The sequence below is a fragment of the Melanostigma gelatinosum genome, assembly GCF_949748355.1.
Source record: "Melanostigma gelatinosum genome assembly, chromosome: 23".
NCBI lineage: Eukaryota > Metazoa > Chordata > Actinopteri > Perciformes > Zoarcidae > Melanostigma > Melanostigma gelatinosum.
In genome coordinates this window covers 87,335-110,000 of record NC_136656.1, presented here as the reverse complement: position 1 = coordinate 110,000, position 22,666 = coordinate 87,335, and the positions used below count along the sequence as shown (strand labels likewise).

The 22,666-nt window shown below is 38.6% G+C and overlaps 2 protein-coding genes across 3 annotated transcripts in view; both read left to right on the top strand.

Annotated features, from left to right (window-relative positions):
- Positions 1 to 9,186, top strand: part of tsc22d4 (TSC22 domain family member 4) — a 12,856-nt gene extending 3,670 nt beyond the window's left edge. The window contains exons 3-6 of one of the 2 annotated variants that reach the window (XM_079295325.1): positions 1 to 376; positions 459 to 592; positions 8,675 to 8,726; positions 8,835 to 9,186. The exon at positions 1 to 376 is cut by the window's left edge and continues 398 nt beyond it. In XM_079295325.1, coding sequence (XP_079151451.1) covers positions 1 to 376; positions 459 to 592; positions 8,675 to 8,726; positions 8,835 to 8,996 — 724 coding nt within the window. In that variant the 3' untranslated portion in view covers positions 8,997 to 9,186. Of the gene's footprint in view, positions 377 to 458; positions 593 to 4,631; positions 4,876 to 8,674; positions 8,727 to 8,834 lie in introns of those variants that run through there. The other variant, XM_079295326.1, reaches the window with a different exon arrangement.
- Positions 9,187 to 21,508: 12,322 nt separating this feature from the next.
- Positions 21,509 to 22,666, top strand: part of LOC306796631 (phosphatidylinositol 4,5-bisphosphate 3-kinase catalytic subunit alpha isoform) — a gene marked incomplete at its 5' end in the record, with an annotated part of 30,116 nt that continues 28,958 nt past the window's right edge. The window contains 1 exon segment of the mRNA XM_079295672.1: positions 21,509 to 21,593. Within this exon segment, the coding sequence (XP_079151798.1) occupies positions 21,509 to 21,593 (85 nt within the window).

Below are 22,666 nucleotides of genomic sequence, written 5' to 3'. Positions count from 1 at the left end.
CCGCGGCCGATGGATTTGCACCGACTTTATGGAGCAACAGGAAGGGGCGGGGTTTAGGCGGGTACTGGACACCATGAGACACGCCCACTCACTGGAGTCCTTGGAGATCATTGGCCGGGACATAGACAGAGGTGGAGTCTACTCCCATGACACCGCCCATCTTTCGGCTCAGCCAATCAGAGGAAAGGAGGGGGCGGGTCTTATACAGCGCAGCGGGCCGTCGTCACCAACACACCAAGAACCAATCAACATCCGGCTCCTGGACTGGAGAGAGCCAATAGGAGCTCAGGGTTCTGACTCCACCCCTCCACCTCTTTTGACCCGCCCACGAATCATCCCTCCTCCGCTCCGATTGGACGTGGACTCTGCAGGACGGGTAACGACGCGTTTGTATTGGACGACGTGAGCAGCTTTAATGTGTCTTCTTACCCACTCACCTGTCTGTCTCTCTGTGTTAGTCTGTCTTCAGGCTGTCTCACTCTCAACCAAGCTCCCCCCCCGCAGGATCGTACCATCCCACTCTGACCTGCCTCCGGACTCCAGCGACTTTCAGTCTGGACCAAACCATCTTCAACCTGCCGGGGGACGCAAGGTAGCTTTCTGTTATTCTATGAACCGATTAGTAGGAAATAAAAACGAGTGTTCTGCTGGAGGAGGCGGAGATCGAACCACCGACCCTCCGGTTCATAAACAGTGACTCAGGAGTTCATTAGAGATGTTAGATGAGGTCCAAACACACGTTAATGTTCCTGAACTGAAGCTAACAGCTCACACACAGACACTCACACACTCACACACACACACACACACACCTATAAACACACACTCACATATACACTCACACAATCACACACACCTATAAACACACTCACACACTCTCACACTCTCACACTCACACACCCACACAATCACACACACACATATACACTCACGCACTCACACACTCACACACACACTTATACACTCACACACACATACACACACCTATAAACACACACTCACACTCACATATACACTCACACAATCACACACACCGATAAACACACACACACTCACACACACACATATACACTGAGACACACATATAGACACACTCACACACACACACATACACCAGCGGCGGCCGTGCATTTCATACCTGGGCCTTCACTGCTGTCCTGCAGCTGAAACACCACCGTATACATTGTGGCGCCACAGCTCTCATTCATTTTTAATACTCTATGTACGTCTTCGTATTAAACCGTTCAGTACAAGTCGCTTCAATAACGCTCGAGCATTTAGAAAATGCAAAAGCCTAAATTCAGGAAAATATAACGTCCTCAGCTGGTCTGGCTGTGGGATCCACCGTCATTCCTTAACGACAAGCCGCGACCCAAAGAGAGTATCAGGATTTTACTTTCACAACTTGAACGTTGAACGTACTGCTCTGCAGAGTCTTTCCTCCTCTCAGCACCCTCTGTCATGGTGCAGCTCACTCGGTCAGAATGCTCATATTTGATTGGATGAGCTGCACCACGTGATGCGATTCACTACCCATCAGCCTCTGCTGGCTGTTGCTCGCCCACTGACCAATCACAGCACACTCTGCACCTAGCGGGAAAGCTACGTGGACACTGAGTGGCACGTAACGCTGACGTACTTGTAGACCAGCTAGCAGCTCTGACACGTCAAAGAACACGCCCACCATGTCAAACTAGAGATCTGATTGGTTGAACACTGACAATCATCAACATCGTCCCCGTTCACTTAAAGTGCACATGATGCACGTGAGAGTCTGCAGGCCTCTGGCTCTGTTCTACCTAGAGACACAGAGGTGAGATCTGATTGGATGAAAGCTCTACTTAAAACAAGCTGCACTGGAAGCAGAGCAACTGAGGAAGACAGGAGCTGTGCAATGAGAACATGAGATAATGGAGAAATATTACAATACATGTAGTCAATGTTCCCTCTAATTTTTCATGTGTCTGGGCACACAAGCTCCCTGAGCACACTGAGGACCACTGTGAGCAACATCAGATGTGCACGCTGTGGCCACACACCAGTATCACACCTGTTCAAAACCTTGGATCATAGCAAGTTACATGGCTTATTAAAAGAATCAAATTACAGCAGCAATTTTCACTAGTTTACTTTTAATATAAGTGATTTGACAAACTTTAAAGGAAAAAGACAAAAATCTTGTTGTTCATGAGATGTGTAGTATGTTTTATGTGAGAGTCCTGCTTGGCCATGGGAAGAGTCTTGCTTTGGCCTGTGTGAGGGTCCTGTTGTGGAAGAAATGATACATATACACCTTTCAGACATAACATTTTGTTCACATTAAAACATTCACATTTTGCACAATGACGTGTGCTGTAGCTTGTGATACAGTGTAAATTCCTGTAACTCTGTCTGTAAAATATGTAATTACTCAGTTTTTTATTATGATTTCTACTACCCATAAATTATCTAGTAGTAACATAATTTAATGATTAATATCCATAAGTAAAAAATCTTAATAAATGTCACTAGAATATGCACAAATCTGACTTAAATTTTACCTTATTTTTCACGTCTGTCCTTCTCACTTCTCCAATGGTTGTACACTTTGTCCAGGTTGATGGCTTCGTCTGCTTCTTGCTTTGACTTTATGTCGCTGCCCGTTCGTTTCGCCATGATAAGGGGGGATAAGGGGCATTTGCGTCTCGTAACTCTGCCGCACTGTTGTTAGCTAGCTAACCTGCACGGTGCGAATGGGCAGGGCAATAGTGTCAATGCTATGATTGGCTGCGTAGCGTAAGTGAACCGAATCGTATCATTGGCTGGACACCTGTCACTCACTGAGTTACGTTGCAAAATAGTACAGAAAACAAAATTATTATTATTATTATTATTGGTTTAATTGATTAGATAAGATTAGGACTAATATTAGATATTAATTAATACGTTTATGTTGAATTTTATTTTATGCGCTGCATAGATTTTCTTGTGCGCTGAGAATGTGCGAGCAGTGCGCGATTGCTCAAGCGCGCAGCTTAGAGGGAACATTGCATGTAGTGTATTTATGAAACATTATTAAATTATAAAATAGATATAACTTTGTGATTCTGTTTAGGCCAGCAGAGAAGGCCTTGAAGGCCCACCACTGATACACACACACACTCACACACACATACATATACACACACATACACATACACACACATACATATACACACAAAAAGTTATAATACATGTCGTGTTTTTGTGAAAAATGATTAAATTATAAAATAGGTATAACTTTGTGGTTCTGTTCAGGCCAGCAGAGAAGACTTAGCTGGTCCTGACGGCCCACCACTGCTGAACATGAGACACATTGGTTTTAAACTGTCCGTGGGAAGAATTAACCTCCAAGAGTCTCTTCATTCTTGTTAAAGACTCTGATCGCTCTAATCTCTCTGGTCTCTCTGGTCTGGTCTCTCTGGTCTCTCTGGTCTGGTCTCTCTGGTCTCTCTCTCTGGTCTCTCTCTCTGGTCTCTCTGGTCTGGTCTCTCTGGTCTCTCTCTCTGGTCTGGTCTCTGGTCTCTCTGGTCAGGTCATTCTGGTCTCTCTGGTCTGGTCTCTCTGGTTTGGTCTCTCTGGTCTGGTCTCTCTGGTCTGGTCTCTCTAGTCTCTGACCACTTTTCTCTTTTTGGAGAACGTCATGTGAAATAACTTCTCTGACTCATGTAATTATTTTCCTGCTCTTTGTCGTCTCTTCCTCGTCTCTCCCCGTGTGTCACGCTGTGTGAACATCTCACTCGAATCAGGAAATGTGTCAGAATACTCATATTTGATCACGTGATGTGATTTACAACACATTGGTCGGCGTGTTTCCTGCACTGCTGAACGAGTGCCGTAAAGGCTGAAAAAGCTGGAAAAGGAATTATTTAACAAACAAATATTACTATAAAACGTATTATTATTAACTTCCTTAATAGTAACTTAATGATTTCTGAGTAAACATTTTAATTATTTTCTGATATATAAATTATTTTTATATGAATGCTTTCTGCTGTATTAATACTTAGTATCTGACGATAACGTTCTACAACAGTCAGTTTAAACCAGTGAACAACAAATGAACTCGTGGATCAATGAAGCTTTTTGTTCTCACTCTGAGTGGGTGGGAGCAGAACGTCATTGCAGTGTTTCTATTGGCTGTGACAGTGAGTGGGCGAGGCTGGAATGAGACAGCAGTCAATCAGAGAACAGAGAGTGAGTGTGTGTGTGGGAGAGAACCTGATGTCTCTCACTTGTCGAGAATTCTAGTTTGAAGTCAACATCTGGACGTCTTGAAACAGCTGCTGCTGATTGGACGGGGTCTTAAATATGGACCAATGAGCTCACAGAGAAATGGCCAATCACAGGGGACCATAACGGAGGACCATGGACAATAACAAGGGACAACAAAGTCTCTGGACTTTAACCGGGGACATTATATGGAATCATATTTGAATCAGCTCCTAAGTGGCCAATCTGAATCTGTGATTAGTCGATAGGTTTCTGCAGTAGCTGAGCTCTGATTGGTCGGTCATGGCTGACCGTGGGCTGTGATTGTTTAGAGAATGTTTTCGGGTCAATGGCGGCCGTCCTCTCCCCTCACTGACTCCGCCCCCTTTCCTCGTCCTCAGCGGCGTCCTCCTTCGACCCCGCCCCTCCCGCTCAGGACTCTGCAGGTTGTTGCTACGCAACCTGAGACAACCGTTGTCTTACGAGGTCAGAGGAAGGTCAGAGGTCAGATGACGGGTTTCAGGGAGTCCTGGCCGACGACCTCGCTGACCCGCCCCTCCTGGGGTCGGCCAGTCACGGAGGCCAAAACTACCGACCGACCACGAGCTCACGTGACCCCAGCGGCCCCACACCCTCATTGGTCGGTCCCTGTCAGGGCGCCGGTCAGGGGGCGGGGCTCTGAAGCCACTATGATGTCACTGCTGCTGCTCTGCCACAGGTAGCCTGACTTTGTTCAGGTGGTTTGGGTCTCTGCAGGCCCTGTTCTAGTTGTGTTGTGGTTTACTTGTGTCGTGGTCTACCTATGCCCTGTTCTACTTGTGTCGTGGTCTACCTATGCCCTGTTCTACTTGTGTCATGGTCTACCTATGCCCTGTTCTTCTTGTGTCGTGGTCTACCTATGCCCTGTTCTACTTGTGTCGTGGTCTACCTATGCCCTGTTCTACTTGTGTCGTGGTCTACCTATGCCCTGTTCTACTTGTGTCGTGGTCTACTTATGCTCTGTTCTATTTGTGTCGTGGTCTAGTTGTGTCCTGTTCTACTTGTGCCCTGGTCTACTTTTGTCGTGGTCTGTTTGTGCCCTGTTCTACTTGTGTCATGTTCTACTTGAGTCATAGTCTACTTGTGCCCTGGTCTACTTGTGTCGTGGTCTACTTGTGTCGTGTTCTACTTGTGTCGTGGTCTACTTGTGCCCTGTTCTACTTGTGTCGTGGTCTACTTGTGTCGTGGTCTACTTGTGTTGTGTTCTACTTGTGTCGTGTTCTACTTGTGCCCCGTTCTACTTGTGTCGTGTTCTACTTGTGCCCCGTTCTACTTGTGTCGTGTTCTACTTGTGCCCCGTTCTACTTGTGTCGTGTTCTACTTGTGCCCCGTTCTACTTGTGTCATGTTCTACTTGTGCCCCGTTCTACTTGTGTTGTGATCTACTTGTGTCGTGTTCTACTTGTGCCCCGTTCTACTTGTGTCGTGTTCTACTTGTGCCCCGTTCTACTTGTGCCGTGTTCTACTTGTGCCCCGTTCTACTTGTGTCGTGGTCTACTTGTGTCGGTGTCATGTTTCGTCCCTAGTAGGACATTCTGACTCTCGGACCCTTTTTAGACCGTGTCCTGCTAGAGGAGGCGGTGTGTTTTGGTTTGACCGACACTAACGTTTAACGTTTAAACCCTTTATGAAGCGGTCTTTGTGTACTTCCATGAATGTGTCATCTGCATCAGCCTACCCACAATGCATCAGTATGTCAGATCCTCAGATGTGTTACAGTCACCTATCTGTCTCTGTGTCTCACATCAGCTCCAGTAGCAGTCTGTCTCTCACTGTCTGTCTCTCACTGTCTGTCTCTCACCTGTCTGTCTCTCATTGTCTGTCTCTCAGCTGTCTGTCTCTCACTGTCTGTCTCTCACCTGTCTGTCTCTCACTGTCTGTCTCTCACCTGTCTGTCTCTCACTGTCTGTCTCTCACTGTCTGTCTCTCACCTGTCTGTCTCTCATTTTCTGTCTATCACCTGTCTGTCTCTCACTGTCTGTCTCTCACCTGTCTGTCTCTCACTGTCTGTCTCTCACTGTCTGTCTCTCACCTGTCTGTCTCTCACTGTCTGTCTCTCACTGTCTGTCTCTCCCTGTCTGTCTCTCACTGTCTGTCTCTCACTGTATGTCTCTCACTGTCTGTCTCTCACCTGTCTGTCTCTCACTGTCTGTCTCTCACCTGTCTGTCTCTCACTGTCTGTCTCTCACCTGTCTGTCTCTCATTGTCTGTCTCTCACCTGTCTGTCTCTCACTGTCTGTCTCTCACTGTCTGTCTCTCACTGTCTGTCTCTCACCTGTCTGTCTCTCATTGTCTGTCTCTCACCTGTCTGTCTCTCACTGTCTGTCTCTCACCTGTCTGTCTGTCTCTCACCTGTCTGTCTCTCACTGTCTGTCTCTCACCTGTCTGTCTCTCACTGTCTGTCTCTCACCTGTCTGTCTCTCACTGTCTGTCTCTCACTGTCTGTCTCTCACCTGTCTGTCTCTCACTGTCTGTCTCTCACCTGTCTGTCTCTCACTGTCTGTCTCTCCCTGTCTGTCTCTCCCCGTCTGTCTCTCACTGTCTGTCTCTCACTGTCTGCCTCTCACTGTCTGTCTCTCACTGTCTGCCTCTCACTGTCTGTCGCTCACCTGTCTGTCTCTCACCTGTCTGTCTCTCACTGTCTGCCTCTCACTGTCTGTCTCTCACTGTCTGTCTCTCACCTGTCTGTCTCTCACCTGTCTGTCTCTCACTGTCTGTCTCTCACTGTCTGCCTCTCACTGTCTGTCTCTCACTGTCTGCCTCTCACTGTCTGTCTCTCATTGTCTGTCTCTCACCTGTCTGTCTCTCACTGTCTGTCTCTCATTGTCTGTCTCTTACTGTCTGTCTCTCACCTGTCTGTCTCTCATTGTCTGTCTCTCACCTGTCTGTCTCTCACTGTCTGTCTCTCACTGTCTGTCTCTCACTGTCTGTCTCTCACCTGTCTGTCTCTCACCTGTCTGTCTCTCACCTGTCTGTCTCTCACTGTCTGTCTCTCACCTGTCTGTCTCTCACCTGTCTGTCTCTCATTGTCTGTCTCTCACCTGTCTGTCTCTCACTGTCTGTCTCTCACTGTCTGTCTCTCACCTGTCTGTCTCTCACCTGTCTGTCTCTCACTGTCTGTCTCTCACCTGTCTGTCTCTCACCTGTCTGTCTCTCATTGTCTGTCTCTCACCTGTCTGTCTCTCACTGTCTGTCTCTCACTGTCTGCCTCTCACTGTCTGTATCTCACCTGTCTGTCTCTCACTGTCTGTCTCTCACTGTCTGCCTCTCATTGTCTGTCTCTCATTGTCTGCCTCTCACTGTCTGTCTCTCACTGTCTGCCTCTCACTGTCTGTCTCTCACTGTCTGTCTCTCACCTGTCTGTCTCTCACTGTCTGTCTCTCACTGTCTGCCTCTCACTGTATGTCTCTCACCTGTCTGTCTCTCACTGTCTGCCTCTCACTGTCTGTCTCTCACCTGTCTGTCTCTCACTGTCTGTCTCTCATTGTCTGTCTCTTACTGTCAGTCTCTCACCTGTCTGTCTCTCATTGTCTGTCTCTCACCTGTCTGTCTCTCACTGTCTGTCTCTCACTGTCTGTCTCTCACCTGTCTGTCTCTCACTGTCTGTCTCTCACCTGTCTGTCTCTCACCTGTCTGTCTCTCACTGTCTGCCTCTCACTGTCTGTCTCTCACCTGTCTGTCTCTCACCTGTCTGTCTCTCACCTGTCTGTCTCTCACTGTCTGCCTCTCACTGTCTGTCTCTCACCTGTCTGTCTCTCACTGTCTGCCTCTCACTGTCTGTCTCTCACTGTCTGTCTCTCACCTGTCTGTCTCTCACCTGTCTGTTTCTCACCTGTCTGTCTCTCATTGTCTGTCTCTCACCTGTCTGTCTCTCACTGTCTGTCTCTCATTGTCTGTCTCTTACTGTCTGTCTCTCACCTGTCTGTCTCTCATTGTCTGTCTCTCATTGTCTGTCTCTCACCTGTCTGTCTCTCATTGTCTGTCTCTCACTGTCTGTCTCTCACCTGTCTGTCTGTCTCTCACCTGTCTGTCTCTCACTGTCTGTCTCTCACCTGTCTGTCTCTCACTGTCTGCCTCTCACTGTCTGTCTCTCACCTGTCTGTCTCTCACTGTCTGTTTCTCACCTGTCTGTCTCTCATTGTCTGTCTCTCACCTGTCTGTCTCTCACTGTCTGTCTCTCATTGTCTGTCTCTTACTGTCTGTCTCTCACCTGTCTGTCTCTCATTGTCTGTCTCTCACCTGTCTGTCTCTCACTGTCTGTCTCTCACCTGTCTGTCTCTCACCTGTCTGTCTCTCACTGTCTGTCTCTCACCTGTCTGTCTCTCACTGTCTGTCTCTCATTGTCTGCCTCTCACTGTCTGTCTCTCACCTGTCTGTCTCTCACTGTCTGTCTCTATGTCTCACAGCAGCTCCAGTAGCAGTCTGGTCGCCATCGACAACAAAATTGAGGCGGCGATGGTGAGTTTGATTTTTGTAGTTTTAATGTGTAAACTATTTGTTAACATGTATATAAACTGTGTGTGTGTGCGTGTGCGTGCGTGCGTGCGTGTGTGCGTGTGCGTGTAGGACCTGGTGAAGAGTCACCTGATGCTGGCGGTCAGAGAGGAGGTGGAGCTTCTGAGGGAACAAATCAGAGAGCTGCAAGAAAAGAACCAACAACTGGAGAGAGAGAACCACATCCTGAGAACACACAGTACACACAGTACACAGAGTACACACAACACCTAACACACACAGTATACACAGTACACACACAGTACACACAATATACACAATACACACAATACACACAATACACCCACCTGAGAGCGTTGTCGTGATAATCAGACTAATGAGGACCCTGGTAACCATGACAACAGGATTCAGCTGAGATGTTCTGTATGAAGATGATGATGAAGATGATGAAGAAGATGATAGACGGTAGAATCTAATAAATTAATAAAGTCTAACTACAGATTTGTTTTGTTTTTGTTGTTCTGAAGACGTTCTGTAAAGAACTCTTGTATTTTACTACATTAACAGTACTGTTACTTTAAATAAATTTTACGACATTAAAGTACTGCTACTTTAAATACATTTTACGACATTAAAGTACTGCTACTTTAAATACATTTTACGACATTAAAGTACTGCTACTTTAAATGTAATTTACGACATTAAAGTACTGCTACTTTAAAAATAATTTACTACATTCAAGTACTGCTACTTTAAATATAATTTACGACATTAACAGTACTGTTACTTTAAATACATTTTACTACATTAACAGTGCTGTTACTTTAAATACAATTTACTACATTAAAGTACTGCTACTTTAAATACATTTTACTACATTAACAGTGCTGTTACTTTAAATACAATTTACTACATTAAAGTACTGCTACTTTAAATGTAATTTACGACATTAAAGTACTGCTACTTTAAATACATTTTACTACATTAACAGTGCTGTTACTTTAAATACAATTTACGACATTAAAGTACTGCTACTTTAAATGTAATTTACGACATTAACAGTACTGCTACTTTAAATACATTTTACTACATTAACAGTGCTGTTACTTTAAATACAATTTACCACATTAAAGTACTGCTACTTTCAATACATTTTACTACATTAACAGTACTGCTACTTTCAATACATTTTACTACATTAACAGTGCTGTTACTTTAAATACATTTTACGACATTAAAGTACTGCTACTTTAAATACATTTTACGACATTAAAGTACTGCTACTTTAAATGTAATTTACGACATTAAAGTACTGCTACTTTAAATACATTTTACTACATTAACAGTACTGCTACTTTCAATACATTTTACTACATTAACAGTGCTGTTACTTTAAATACAATTTACCACATTAAAGTACTGCTACTTTAAATACATTTTACGACATTAAAGTACTGCTACTTTAAATGTAATTTACCACATTAAAGTACTGCTACTTTAAATACATTTTACGACATTAAAGTACTGCTACTTTAAATGTAATTTACTACATTAACAGTACTGTTACTTTAAATACATTTTACTACATTAACAGTACTGTTACTTTAAATACATTTTACCACATTAAAGTACTGCTACTTTAAATACATTTTACTACATTAACAGTACTGTTACTTTAAATACATTTTACCACATTAAAGTACTGCTACTTTAAATACATTTTACTACATTAATAGTACTGTTACTTTAAATACATTTTACTACATTAACAGTACTGTTACTTTAAATACATTTTACTACATTAATAGTACTGCTACTTTAAATACATTTTACTACATTAATAGTACTGCTACTTTAAATACATTTTACTACATTAATAGTACTGTTCCTTTAAATACATTTTACTACATTAATAGTACTGCTACTTTAAATACATTTTACTACATTAATAGTACTGCTACTTTAAATACATCTTACTACATTAATAGTACTGTTCCTTTAAATACATTTTACTACATTAATAGTACTGCTACTTTAAATACATTTTACTTTACATCTACATTTACATGTTTAATATGTTTCATCTTTATGAACATTTTTAAATGATTTATGTTAAGACGACCTGCATTTTTGTCAGAAGACGAGTCCTCAGAGTGTCAACAGATTTATGTCCTCACAACATGAGTAATACATGTGATCACACACACACACACTGGTGGTAAACAAAGAGATGTGGAAAACAAAAACAGGATTAGGATTAACTGTGTATTTCTTAATATTCTCTCAGTACTGTGAGTACAAAGGTTCTGCTAAAGGTAGTAACATAAAATAAAAACTTGTGTCAGTAAAATGGTAGATTTCTGGTGTTGTGAGCAGTACTGGTGGTACTGATACTGGTACTGGTTCTGGTTCTGATGCATCAAACAATAAAAATGATGTGTAGAAGTTGTCAAGACGTTCTAACAGTAAAGCGGATATTGTGCCATTTTTCATTCATAACTTGAATGAATGAAAAATCTAATTTGTTGTGAAAAAAAAGAGGACGAGCTGCTGCTGGCCCTTTAAGAGACAATAAGACGAGCTGCTGCTGCTGGCCCTTTAAGAGAGAAGAGGATGAGCTGCTGGCCCTTTAAGAGACAATAAGACGAGCTGCTGCTGCTGGTCCTTTAAGAGAGAAGAGGATGAGCTGCTGGCCCTTTAAGAGAGAAGAGGATTAACTGCTGGCCTTTTAAGAGAGAATAAGACGAGCTGCTGCTGCTGGCCCTTTAAGAGAGAAGAGGATGAGCCACTGGCCCTTTAAGAGAGAAGAGGATGAGCCACTGGCCCTTTAAGAGAGAAGAGGACGAGCCGCTGGCCCTTTAAAAGAGAAGAGGATGAGCCGACACCCACTCCCCCCCCCTCCGCCTCCTCCAACACATTGTTCTCCCAGCGAGCAGCAGCTTCTACAGACAGACAGGCAGGCAGACAGACAGGCACACTGACAGGCAGACAGACAGGTCTCCGGTGTGAACGTTCGGAGGTTTTTAACGGATTCACCGGCTGATAAACAGAAGGAGACAAAGACAGAGAGACAGACAGGCTGACAGAGAGACAGACAGACAGACAGACAGACAGACTGACAGACTGACGGGCAGAGACGCTATGACCAGAGGCACGCGCCGCTGGACCGACAGGCACGAGCTCAGGTGAGTGACAGAACAAAGAGTCTCTTCTTCTTCTTCTTCTTTGATCTCATCCGCTGATGCTCCCGCTGCCGTTGTCATGGTAACCATATCCCAGTCTGAGGTCATGTCAGTGTTTTATATGTTTACGGTATATATATATTTATATATACGGTATATATATATACAGTATATATATTTACATAAAGTTTAACATTCAAAGATAACTTCCTGTTTACCTGTTTACATGTAAAACACGTGACATCACAGACCTGCCAATCATCAGAGAGAATAAAATGTCAATAAATGTAATACTACCATTTAATACTCCTAATACTACCATATAACACTACTAATACCACCATATAATACTACTACTACTACTACCTTATAATACTACTACTACCACCATATACTACTACTACTACTACTACCTTATAATACTACTAATACCACCATATAATACTACTACTACTACTACCTTATAATACGACTAATAATCAGAATCAGAACCGTTTATTGCCAGTCTATGTTGCACATACAAGGAATTTGTCATGGCGGGAGGTGCAAAACATTAAACAATAACAGTAAACAATAACATTAAACAATAACATTAAACAATACCATTAAACAACAACATTAAACAACAACATTAACCAACAACATTAACCAATAACATTAAACAATAACATTAAACAATAACATTAAACAATAACATTAAACAATCAACAACAATCAACACAGTGCAAGAAATAGAAACATTCAAATGTACAATATAATGTTAAATAATTAGTGCTGGGCTCTACTCTTCATCACTATGATGCAGCTCTACTCTTCATCACTATGATGCAGCTCTACTCTTCATCACTATGATGCTGCTCTACTCTTCATCACTATGATGCAGCTCTACTCTTCATCACTATGACGCAGCTCTACTCTTCATCACTATGACCCAGCTCTACTCTTCATCACTATGATGCAGCTCTACTCTTCATCACTATGATGCTGCTCTACTCTTCATCACCATGATGCTGCTCTACTCTTCATCACTATGATGCTGCTCTACTCTTCATCACCATGATGCAGCTCTACTCTTCATCACTATGATGCTGCTCTACTCTTCATCACTATGATGCAGCTCTACTCTTCATCACTATGATGCAGCTCTACTCTTCATCACTATGATGCTGCTCTACTCTTCATCACTATGATGCTGCTCTACTCTTCATCACTATGATGCAGCTCTACTCTTCATCACTATGATGCTGCTCTACTCTTCATCACCATGATGCAGCTCTACTCTTCATCACTATGATGCAGCTCTACTCTTCATCACTATGATGCTGCTCTACTCTTCATCACTATGTTGCAGCTCTACTCTTCATCACTATGATGCAGCTCTACTCTTCATCACTATGACGCAGCTCTACTCTTCATCACTATGATGCAGCTCTACTCTTCATCACTATGATGCTGCTCTACTCTTCATCACTATGTTGCAGCTCTACTCTTCATCACTATGACCCAGCTCTACTCTTCATCACTATGACGCAGCTCTACTCTTCATCACTATGATGCAGCTCTACTCTTCATCACTATGATGCAGCTCTACTCTTCATCACTATGATGCAGCTCTACTCTTCATCACTATGACCCAGCTCTACTCTTCATCACTATGATGCTGCTCTACTCTTCATCAACAATAGCACAATGTAGGTGTATTAGGTGCAGGTAGCATGTTTTATACTTGTGTATACTCATGTGAATATAATTCATACTTTTATCTTATTCTGAAAACCGGATGTTCGTCTGAAGAAACCGGATGTTGTCTCACATTAATCTTTCTGCTAACTTTCTTTTTAAAGATTTTAAAGTCAATTCTTTGTTGGACAGGAAGCCAATGCAAAGACCTCAGAACTGGAGTGATGTGATCCACCCTCCTGGTCTTAGTGAGGACTCGAGCTGCAGCGTTCTGAATCAGCTGCAGCTTTCTGACGGACTTTTTACAGAGACCTGTAAACACACCGTTACAGTAGTCCAGTCTGCTGAAGATAAATGCGTGGACAAGTTTTACCAAATCCTGTTGAGACATAAGTCCTCTAATCCTTGATATATTCTTCAGGTGATAGGAGGCTGATTTTGTAATTGTCTTGATATGGCTGTTCAGGTTGAGGTCTGAATCCATAACTACACCTAGATTTCTGGCTTGGTTTGTGGGTTTTAACATCAGTGACTGAAGCTGAGCGGTGATTTTCAATTGTTCGTCCTTGGTACCAAAAACAATTACTTCTGTTTTATCTTTGTTTAATTGAAGAAAATTCTGGCACATCCAGTTGTTGGTTTGTTCAATGCAGTTACCCAGCCCTTGTATGGGATTATAGTCCCCTGGTGACATAGTTATGTAGATTTGTGTGTCGTCTGCATAATTATGATAACGCACTTTGTTGCTTTCCATAATCTGAGCTAGTGGAAGCATGTAGATGTTGAACAGAAGAGGCCCCAGTATTGAACCTTGGGGAACACCACATGTCATTTTAGTCAGCTCTGATGTGTAATCAGCCACAGACACAAAGTATTCTCGGTCCTTCAAGTAGGATTCAAACCAGTTAAGTGCTGTGCCAGAGAGACCCACCCAGATGTTTAGTCTTTCTAGGAGTATGGCATGGTCGACCGTGTCGAATGCAGCACTGAGATCCAGTAACACTAAGACTGAACTTCTGCCATTGTCTATGTTTAAGTGGATGTCGTTGAAAACCTTAACAAGAGCGGTTTCAGTGCTGTGGTGCTGTCGAAAGCCTGACTGGAAAACATCAAAGCAGTTATTTACAGCCAAGAAGTTGGTCAGCTGTTGGAAAACCGCTTTTTCAATTATTTTACTTAAAAATGGGAGGTTTGATATTGGCCTATAATTTTTCATCGTTGCGGAGTCTAAACTAGCCTTCTTTAGGAGCGGTTTAATAACTGCAGTTTTTAGGGCTTGTGGGAAGACACCTGAGAGAAGGGATGTGTTTACAATATGTAAGAGATCAGTGGTCATGCAGTTTGAAATATTTTTGAAAAAGTGTGTTGGTAGAATATCCAAGCAGCAGGAGGATGACTTCAGATGGTGTATAATGTCTTCTAGGCTTCTACGGTCGATTGAATGAAATTGTGTCATGATATTTGAATGGATGTTATTCAGAGATCGGGACAACACATATCCTGTGGTTGGTGTGGAGGCACTGACTGCTTGTCTAATTTTCTGAATTTTGTCAGTAAAAAAGGAGGCAAATTGATTGCATGCCCAGGTGGATTGGAGCTCAGTACTACTCCTACTACCACATAATACTACTACTACTACTACCATATAATACTACTACTACTACTACCATATAATACTACTACTACTACTACCACATAATACTACTACTACTACTACCATATAATACTACTACTACTACTACCATATAATACTACTACTACTACCATATAATACTACTAATACGACCATATAATACTACTACTACCATATAATAATACTACTACTAACATATAATAATACTACCACTACCATATAATAATACTACTACTACCACATAATTCTACTACTACTACCATATATTACTACTACTACTACCATATAATAATACTACTACCATATAATACTACTAATACTACCATATAATACTACTCCTACTACTACATAATACTACTACTACTACCATATAATACTACTAATACGACCATATAATACTACTCCTACTACCATATAATACTACTACTACCATATAATACTACTACTACTACCATATAATAATACTACTACTACCATATAATACTACTCCTACTACCATATAATACCACTCCTACTACCACATAATACTACTACTACTACTACCATATAATACTACTACTACTACTACCATATAATACTACTACTACTACCATATAATACCACTCCTACTACCATATAATACTATTAATACTACCATATAATACTACTCCTACTACCACATAATACTACTACTACTACTACCATATAATACTACTACTACTACTACCATATAATACTACTACTACTACCATATAATACTACTAATACGACCATATAATACTACTCCTACTACCATATAATACTACTACTACCATATAATACTACTACTACTACCATATAATACTACTAATACTACCATATAATACTACTCCTACCATATAATACTACTACTACCATATAATACTACTAATACTACCATATAATACTACTCCTACTACCACATAATACTACTACTACTACTACCATATAATACTACTAATACGACCATATAATACTACTCCTACTACCATATAATACTACTACTACCATATAATAATACTACTACTAACATATAATAATACTACCACTACCATATACTAATACTACTACTACCACATAATTCTACTACTACTACCATATATTACTACTACTACTACCATATAATAATACTACTACTACCATATAATACTACTACTACTACCATATAATACTACTCCTACTACCATATAATACTACTAACACTACCATATAATACTACTCCTACTACCATATAATACTACTACTACTACCACATAATAATACTACTACTACCATATAATACTACTAATACGACCATATAATACTACTCCTACTACCATATAATACTACTACTACCATATAATAATACTACTACTAACATATAATAATACTACCACTACCATATAATAATACTACTACTATCACATAATTCTACTACTACTACCATATATTACTACTACTACTACCATATAATAATACTACTACTACCATATAATACTACTACTACTACCATATAATACTACTACTACTACCATATAATACTACTACTACTACCATATAATACTACTCCTACTACCATTTAATAATACTACTACTACCATATAATACTACTACTACTACCATATAATACTACTCCGACCATATAATACTACTAATACTACCATATAATACTACTCCTATGACCATATAATACTACTACTACTACCACATAATAATACTACTACTACCATTTAATAATACTACTACTACCATATAATACTACTACTACCATATAATAATACTACTACCATCTAATAATAATACTACTACCACATAATACTACTACTACTACCATATAATACTACTACTACTACTACCATGTAATAATACTACTACTACATATAATACTACTACTACTACCATATAATACTACTACTACTACTACCATATAATACTACTACTACTACTACCACATAATACTACTACTACTACTACCATATAATACTACTACTACTACTACCATATAATACTACTAATACGACCATATAATACTACTACTACCATATAATAATACTACTACTAACATATAATAATACTACCACTACCATATAATAATACTACTACTACCACATAATTCTACTACTACTACCATATATTACTACTACTACTACCATATAATAATACTACTACCATATAATACTACTAATACTACCATATAATACCACTCCTACTACCATATAATACTACTAATACTACCATATAATACTACTCCTACTACCACATAATACTACTACTACTACCATATAATACTACTAATACGACCATATAATACTACTCCTACTACCATATAATACTACTACTACCATATAATACTACTACTACTACCATATAATAATACTACTACTACCATATAATACTACTCCTACTACCATATAATACCACTCCTACTACCACATAATACTACTACTACTACTACCATATAATACTACTACTACTACTACCATATAATACTACTACTACTACCATATAATACCACTCCTACTACCATATAATACTATTAATACTACCATATAATACTACTCCTACTACCACATAATACTACTACTACTACTACCATATAATACTACTACTACTACTACCATATAATACTACTACTACTACCATATAATACTACTAATACGACCATATAATACTACTCCTACTACCATATAATACTACTACTACCATATAATACTACTACTACTACCATATAATACTACTAATACTACCATATAATACTACTCCTACCATATAATACTACTACTACCATATAATACTACTAATACTACCATATAATACTACTCCTACTACCACATAATACTACTACTACTACTACCATATAATACTACTAATACGACCATATAATACTACTCCTACTACCATATAATACTACTACTACCATATAATAATACTACTACTAACATATAATAATACTACCACTACCATATAATAATACTACTACTACCACATAATTCTACTACTACTACCATATATTACTACTACTACTACCATATAATAATACTACTACTACCATATAATACTACTACTACTACCATATAATACTACTCCTACTACCATATAATACTACTAACACTACCATATAATACTACTCCTACTACCATATAATACTACTACTACTACCACATAATAATACTACTACTACCATATAATACTACTAATACGACCATATAATACTACTCCTACTACCATATAATACTACTACTACCATATAATAATACTACTACTAACATATAATAATACTACCACTACCATATAATAATACTACTACTATCACATAATTCTACTACTACTACCATATATTACTACTACTACTACCATATAATAATACTACTACTACCATATAATACTACTACTACTACCATATAATACTACTACTACTACCATATAATACTACTCCTACTACCATTTAATAATACTACTACTACCATATAATACTACTACTACTACCATATAATACTACTCCTACCATATAATACTACTAATACTACCATATAATACTACTCCTACGACCATATAATACTACTACTACTACCACATAATAATACTACTACTACCATTTAATAATACTACTACTACCATATAATACTACTACTACCATATAATAATACTACTACCATCTAATAATAATACTACTACCACATAATACTACTACTACTACCATATAATACTACTACTACTACTACCATGTAATAATACTACTACTACATATAATACTACTACTACTACCATATAATACTACTCCTACTACTACCATTTAATAATACTACTACTACCACATAATACTACTACTACTACTACCATGTAATAATACTACTACTACATATAATACTACTACTATTTCCACATAATACTACTCCTACTACTACCATATAATAATACTACTACTACCATATAATACTACTCCTACTACCATATAATAATACTACTACTACCATATAATACTACTCCTACTACCATATAATACTACTCCTACTACCATATAATACTACTACTACTACCATATAATACTACTCCTACTACCACATAATAATACTACTACTACCATATAATACTACTCCTACGACCATATAATACTACTACTACTACCACATAATAATACTACTACTACCATTTAATAATACTACTACTACCATATAATACTACTACTACCATATAATAATACTACTACCATCTAATAATAATACTACTACCACATAATACTACTACTACTACCGTAGAATACTACTACTACTACTACCATGTAATAATACTACTACTACATATAATACTACTACTACTACTACCATATAATACTACTCCTACTACTACCATTTAATAATACTACTACTACCACATAATACTACTACTACTACCGTATAATACTACTACTACTACTACCATGTAATAATACTACTACTACATATAATACTACTACTATTTCCATATAATACTACTCCTACTACTACCATATAATACTACTACTACTACCATATAATACTACTCCTACTACCATATAATAATACTACTACTACCATATAATACTACTACTACTACCATATAATACTACTAATACTACCATATAATACCACTCCTACTACCATATAATACTACTAATAGTACCATATAATACTACTCCTACTACCATATAATACTACTCCTACTACCATATAATACTACTCCTACTACCATATAATAATACTACTACTACCATATAATACTACTCCTACTACCATATAATACTACTCCTACTACCATATAATAATACTACTACTACCATATAATACTACTCCTACTACCATATAATACTACTCCTACTACGATATAATACTACTACTACTACCATATAATACTACTCCTACTACCATATAATAATACTACTACTACCATATAATACCACTCCTACTACCATATAATACTACTAATAGTACCATATAATACTACTCCTACTACCATATAATACTACTCCTACTACCATATAATACTACTCCTACTACCATATAATAATACTACTACTACCATATAATACTACTCCTACTACCATATAATACTACTCCTACTACCATATAATACTACTACTACTACCATATAATAATACTACTACTACCATATAATATTAATACCATAGAACAATACTAATATTTACCATAAAATATTACTACTAATACCATATATTAATCCTAATTATTGTATTTATTTGAATTTATTAATGATGAATAAATTCGACCTGAAATCACTTTTCGGTGAATAAAACAAAGAGAAAGTTTTAACGGACGGTTCCTTTAAATCAGGAGGTCAACAGGAAAAGAACTGAAGGAAATCAGCTTCCTGACAGGAAACACACACACACACATGCTCACACACACACACACACACACACACACACACACACACACACGCTCACACACACAGACACACACACACACAGACACAGATACATACACACACACACAGATACGCGCCACTGCTGCTTTTGTCCGTCAGTGTGTGTGTGTGTGTGTGTCCTACTTTCTGCTCTTTGTTTGATGGCTTCATTGAAAAAAACACACAAAGAGACAAAGACAACATGAAGACGTGAATAGATATTCGAGAACTGGACTAAATATGGACAAAAATAAATAAGTAAACATGAAATGATGCAACAAACAGAACTTGTTTTCAAATGAAACAATCAGAAGTGTAAGAAAGACGTCTTGAAATAAACATAAAGGACTAATTTTAATATTTCTTTAGTAAAGATTATTTACTGGACAGTACTGGGTCCATCAGGGCAAGGTAGGATGGTACTGGGTCCAAAAGGGTTAGGTTGGACGGTACTGGGTCCAACAGGGTTAGGTAGGATGGTACTGGGTCCAACAGGGTTAGGTAGGATGGTACTGGGTCCAAAAGGGTTAGGTTGGACGGTACTGGGTCCATCAGGGCCAGGTAGGATGGTACTGGGTCCAACAGGGTTAGTTAGGACGGTACTGGGTCCAACAGGGTTAGGTAGGATGGTACTGGGTCCAACAGGGTTAGGTAGGATGGTACTGGGTCCATCAGGGCCAGGTAGGATGGTACTGGGTCCAAAAGGGTTAGGTTGGACGGTACTGGGTCCATCAGGGCCAGGTAGGATGGTACTGGGTCCAACAGGGTTAGTTAGGACGGTACTGGGTCCAACAGGGTTAGGTAGGATGGTACTGGGTCCATCAGGGCCAGGTAGGACGGTACTGGGTTTAAACAGGGTCAAAGATGAACCGGGTCTGTCTGTGTGTCCAGGTACCCCAGCGCTGAGGTGAGGCTGCTTGTGATTGGTGGTTGCCATGGTGCCCAGGCCGTCTTCGGGGGAGTTGTGGGGGCTCCATCTGATGCCCCCCCGCATCCTGGTGGACTGCTGCCTGCCCAACGGTTGGTTATCTTCTTCTCTACGGGATTTGTTTGAATAATAATAATAGTAATAATAGTAATGATAATAATGATAATAATGATGATAATGATGATGATAATGACAATAATGATGACAATGATGATAATGATAATCATGATGATAATGATAATCATAATAATGATGATAATGATGATAATGATGATAATCATAATGATGATGATAATGATAATAATGATGATAATGATAATCATAATGATGATGATAATAATAATGATGATAATGATGATAATGATAATGATAATCATGATGATAATGATGATAATCATAATGATGATGATAATGATAATTATGATGATAATGATAATAATAATAATGATGATGATAATAATAATCATAATGATGATGATAATGACAACCATAATGATGATGATAATGATAATAATGATGATAATGATAATAATAATGATGATGACAATAATAATCATAATGATGATGATAATGACAATCATAATGATGATGATAATGATAATAATGATGATAATAATGATAATGATAATAATGATAATGATAATTATGATAATAATGATGATAATGATGATAATGATAATAATGATGATAATGATAATCATAATAATGATGATAATGATGATAATCATAATAATGATGATAATGATGATAATGATAATCATGATGATAATGATAATCATAATAATGATGATAATGATGATAATCATAATGATGATGATAATGATAATAATGATGATAATGACAATAATAATGATGATGATAATGATAATATTGATAATAATGATGATAATGATGATAATAATGATAATAATGTTCATAATGATGATAATGATAATAATGATAATAATATTAATAATGACAATAATGATAATAATGATAATAATGATAATGACAATAATAATGATGATGATAATGATAATAATAATGGTGATGATAATAATAATGATGATAATGATAATAATGATAATAATAATAATGATAATAATGATAAGAATGATAATGATGATAATGATAATAATGATGATGATGACAATGATAATATTGATAATAATGATGATAATGATGA